We start from the raw sequence: 5,277 nt of genomic DNA on the forward strand, positions 1-5,277 counted from the left end.
AACAGCCCCTCATCAAGCAAGAAAAGTAGATTTTCAATACTGAAAAAAGTAAGAAATTATGAAAACATGTAGATTTTCAAGATCCAAAATTAGAATTCCCGTTTTACTTTTAGCTTTTTAAGTTTTGTGTATTTTTTTAATTTTTAATATACGCTAAAATTTAGAAATAATTTCTATTTTCCTCTTTCATAACTTTTTTCAAGACTTACAAAGTTAATTTGTTTAATGTTTACCTCAAATCTCCCATTCCTGAGGTTTTGACGTCTGCTACAAGCACTTCCGGTGTTACGCGTAACTAAAGTAATTTTTAGCTCAGGACGAGGAAGTAAACGTGTACGTGTAGGTTACACGTACACGTTGCAAATCTCTTGTAACTAAAGGTCTCTATTGAACATTGTGGAATTATCTTATTATAAATGTTTACATCTAATGTTGAACAAGTCACTGGAGTTCTTACAATTATAATTGTCACTCAAAGTAGAAGCAGTCAAGTAGAAATCCAATATACAACACAAATTGTTTCAAATCTCATCACAAGAATCGGTCAGTTACATGTAACATATGTTAGTGGTTAGATTATACAGTGTGTAATAAACTTCTATTTTAAGTTCACATATCCTAATTTTTTCGTCTTTACTTCTGCCTTTTTCTGTGTCCATGTCGGGAGCCCTCTGGAGTTGAATATGGTGGAGGGAATTCAGGAAAGCTCTTAATTGAGAGAAGAAAATGTGTGGTATTATATGTATAACAAGTGACAGATATTCACGTATGTTTCAATAAATCTGCTATTTTAAATCTAGGACGAAAAGGAGGGATTGACTAGGAACATGTCTGCCAGCTTTTAATCATATGCATTTCGCAGTCATACATCCAGCTTTCTAGACCTCACAATCTGATTATACGCGTGTACTCCCCTGTTATCTACACTATTTACAGTGTCAGATATACATCCAGCTGTCTAAATCCTACATCGTGATTATACAAGTGCACTTCCCGGTTATCTACACTATTTACCGTGTCAGAGACACACCCAAATATCGAAATCCTTCAGTTTCACTCATACGTGTACTTCCCGGGTATCCATACTATTTACTATGTCAGATATATATCCAGCTATCTAAATAATACAATCTGACTATATACGTTTACTTTCCGGGTATCTCCACTGTTTACCATGTCAGATAATAGATCTCTTTCACACTTTTATTTCTGCACACACAAACGAACACGCAACATTCTAATCATTCTTTCTTTCAATATGACTTTATTTTTTTTTTACAATGAACCCTTTCGACACCTATCTTGTCCACACCTTTGTCACTGTCTACTATTTGGACGCCCCTCTTTCTGTGTTCTTACAGCTTAATTTCACACTTCACCTTGCTTACGCCCACTTTATCACATAACATAACCTTCTCTGCTTCAACACTTATCCTGTTAACGTCCAGCTTACCTTCCTGCGTCGATGGTGCTCAGACTCTCGCAGTGGGAGGTTCTGACTATATACCGTTGTGTTGGGATTGGTACTGGGAGTATCATAGGATAATCCTTTTATGAAGATTCCCATAAATATAATCACACCAATCCCTATCAGAAAAGTGGCCCACCAATGTTCCTAAAATGAGAAGTATTAAACAGCACAAATTTAATTTCAGTCGTAAAAGTCGTCTGATTGGATAAAAAATAGTTCATATCGTACAACATAAGCTGCCTACGTCACAATGAGTTACGTCAAGAATGTTTTACTCCGCTTGACTTTACCTTTGAAATATGCTTAATTTGAAGCCATTTTTGAGAGAAAAAATTATCTTAATGTCTAAAATGAAATTCAATGATAAGGAGTGAAGCTTATTTTAATCCATGCAATATAATCAACAAAACTAGTGAGAATGTACTCTTTATAAAGCATGAAGTTATGATATATCGTATTACATAGGTTAAAATAAGCTTCATTCCGTACATAACACTTAAAGTTTTTAGTTGTGCGTTAAAACCAAAGCTTAACAATCTCATGTAATGTATTTCAATTTTTTGAATTATATTTGCATATTCACTGCTCTCTCTCTCCTACTGTGAACATTTAGCCATCAACTGCATTTATAGCACTATAGACGCAACTGTTTCTGCTATGAATGCAATTGCTCTTTCACACTCATGTAGTGTAAGCTCTACTAAAATTACATAGTGTGCTGAGAAGTATATATATGAAATGTTTCGTAAAAGGAATAAATATAAGTTTTTTGTATATTGATTTTTGTCAGAGGGTTTCAATAACGTTGATCGATGACGTCACACCTGCATCAAAACAAAAACGAAGAGAATGTGACGACGGCGCAGCTTGTATCTTATAACTGTGTTTTAAAAGAGGCTAATACTTTATAAAGTGTATGTGATTTATCAGAGAAAAGGTGGAATGATCAGGTATACTAATTTTAAAGCCGTGTGTTTTTCTTTACTGAAGACAACAAGCCACATCCTTATGTAAGCCAGAATTTCCTCTGATATTCTTGACACCATCAAAGAATGCAAATATAAGTAATAAACAACGATTATTTAGTGAACATGGCGTTATGAATAGCAATTGCTCTGCTGGCATATTTTCCATAATGCGCTAGCGTGCGTCATGGAATATGCCAGCAGAGCAATTGCTATTCATAACACCAAGTTCACTAAATAACGTTGTTTATTTCTTAAATGTATGCATATGTATATCTGCACTTTATAGAGATCTTAAAAATTTCCCGTACTTTTACCTGTACGCAGTGAGCTGTTAACTATAACGTCATAGTACATTTGACTTCATGATAACGACGCCATACACTCCGCCAGTTGTTGTGTAACGTCACTATGATAGAATGAAAGGCCTAAGGCTTTACTGAAGTTTTTCGTGTTTTTCTTTTTTATTTTAAGTAACACTTTAAATATACAGTAGAAACTGTCTATTCTGTCATCCGTGAATTCCGTTTCACTCCGATTTTTGCCTTTTCTTATTTGATGCCCTATTTAATGTTTTCCATATTCTTGTCACTCTTCTCTGTCCCTTAACCCTGACATCCTGCTTGACACACAACGGGTTTCAGAGAGTTTCAACTTCTGACAAGACAGCTTTCTCTGTTTGTACATAAACCCCCACATTCATTTTTATGTATGAATACAGATGTATAAACTAGTTTAAAGTTAGTGAAAAAGAAGGAGGTTGGATGCAAAGAATATAGGTTTAGAAATAATCTGGTTTAGTTTATAAAATAAGATAACTTTTTTTCGTATTCTTAATACTGATTGTATATGCCTTTTATCAGTGACCAATATTTAGGAAAGCTTACAAAATCCTGTTTCTTTTGCTAACTGTAACCAAGTTTACGATGCTTGTCAATGTAACCTGACGGTTATTACCTGTACTTACTATGATAAAGGGTAATTTAATGTCGGCCAATGTCTTTACTCTACTGTTGCACTTACTATTATCCAGTTTTTGATGTTAGCCAATGTTTCCTCACTAAACAAGAGGTTTGTCAATCTCCTTAAGGGTCCTTCATCACTCATTCCTCGGCATCGAGAGAATACGTCACAAACACCCTCGTAATCATTACAAACTGCGCCTGAATATTAACAAAGCATATTGGATACATGTTTATTTGAATTTGAAAGAACAGCAAGTTCCAATGACACTAATTAATTAACAAGCTGAAAAATAATCCTGAAAAAAGGACAAACAACAGTCTAATGGGATTGTTTTTTACTTTGTACACATTGGAATTTTCCATCCTTCTCTCTCGTTCTCTCATCTGTGTTCGCTCTTTCTCTCTTTCTCACGCTCTCTTTCTCTGTATCCGTATCTCTCTATATGTCTTTCTATCTCTTTCTATCTCTTTATCTCCGTTTCCCTCACTCTCTTCCTCTGTTTCCCTCTCTCTGTTCCTCTCTCTCTCCCTCTCTCTCTCTCTCTCTCCCTCTGCTTTTACCTGCTGGCATTCGCACTCCCCCTGTAGAATTTTTCAACCTGTTGACGTCTTCTATAAAAGCCTTGAATTCTCTAGACTCCAAAAGGTGTTGATCGTTATTTGATGCATAGCACTTAGAGGAAGTATTATGTCCTAAACCAAGGGAGATGCTCATTAAAAGATAAAGATAGCTTCTTCTGAAGCCTAGTATGAGTCGAATGATGCTATCAATGCTAGTACGCTTCATAAAATATGCCTTTGTGACAAATCTCTGATTTGCACACCAATAGCTCTCGTAAAACTTTAAAATACATATTTTGTAGCATAAAAATAATTTTTCTATTGTAATCCCTTACTTTCAGTTAAAACAAATAAAATATATGTTCACATCATTCACATCTGCTTCTTCTAGATCAACGTACAAAAATGCAAAAAAAAATTGTAAATGCATGATTTAGAAAAAGATATTACAGCAAGCTACATTGAATTTTGATTTATTCAATACTTATTCAATATTTTCGTTAGATAAAACAATCCAACAATATCCGTTTTTCAGTTGTCTCAATAGCTAGAAAAGGGAAAATCAAAATTAGAAAAATTATAAGCATATACTGGACGAACATATTTCGCCCTAGCAACAACTCCAAATGTTAGGTGAACAAGCCAGTAAAGAAAATTTTAGTCTTTAACTTACTACAGGCCAAATAACACAGTTCCACTCTGTCCTCCGCTGTGAGATCTCCTGTCTTTCTGATGAAGCATTGCTCCCACCTTGATGTGTAACTACTGTTTATTCTTAGACACAGGGAGCCAGAACAAAACTGGAACAAGTAAAATTAATGCAAAACATCAAATCGGCTGCAAGCAAAATTTTGCATTAACAAAATTCTTTCACAATTTTAAAAGCGTCCATGCAAGGAAAGCAAGTCAAGATATTCAAAGATGAAATACTGAGTTGAATCATCTTTATTTCAGGCTGTCTTCGAAGCAAAATAAATAATGAAAAAAAAATAAATAAATAGACATTTTACCACATAAGCTCATAAATAGATTCATCGATGTAAAAAAAAAAGTCAATGGTGATATAAAAACTTATGTCATCAAAATGAAGATGTACATGTAGGCCTCTAAAGATGAATCACGTGCTGATACTCTGGATCTTGGTCACGTGATAATGCCCATTGCTTCAACAGAGAAGGCTGTGCTGCAGGCCGCGGTGCAAAATGTAGAAAACATATCTTTGTGTCATTTGCAGCTGTAGAGCATATATTCAAAACAATTTTTTCAAGTTTAAAAAACTTTTCAATTTTTATTCACCATGCACTTTTACAATGTC

At 34.5% G+C, this 5,277-nt stretch overlaps 1 protein-coding gene across 1 annotated transcript; it reads right to left on the reverse strand.

Moving 5' to 3' along the window:
- Positions 1-471: 471 nt before the first annotated feature.
- On the reverse strand, positions 472-4,762 carry LOC134236114 (disintegrin and metalloproteinase domain-containing protein 10-like; the record flags this gene model as incomplete). Its single annotated transcript, XM_062718293.1, has 5 exons — positions 472-708; positions 1,454-1,615; positions 3,460-3,599; positions 3,963-4,094; positions 4,636-4,762. Coding segments are annotated over 5 exons (636 nt in total), but the record flags the coding sequence as incomplete, so codon positions are not given.
- Positions 4,763-5,277: the final 515 nt, after the last annotated feature.

Source organism: Saccostrea cucullata, unplaced genomic scaffold, assembly GCF_032062105.1.
Source record: "Saccostrea cucullata isolate Sc308-1 unplaced genomic scaffold, CSIRO_AGI_Scuc_v1 ctg23049, whole genome shotgun sequence".
Taxonomy (NCBI): Eukaryota; Metazoa; Mollusca; class Bivalvia; order Ostreida; family Ostreidae; genus Saccostrea; species Saccostrea cuccullata.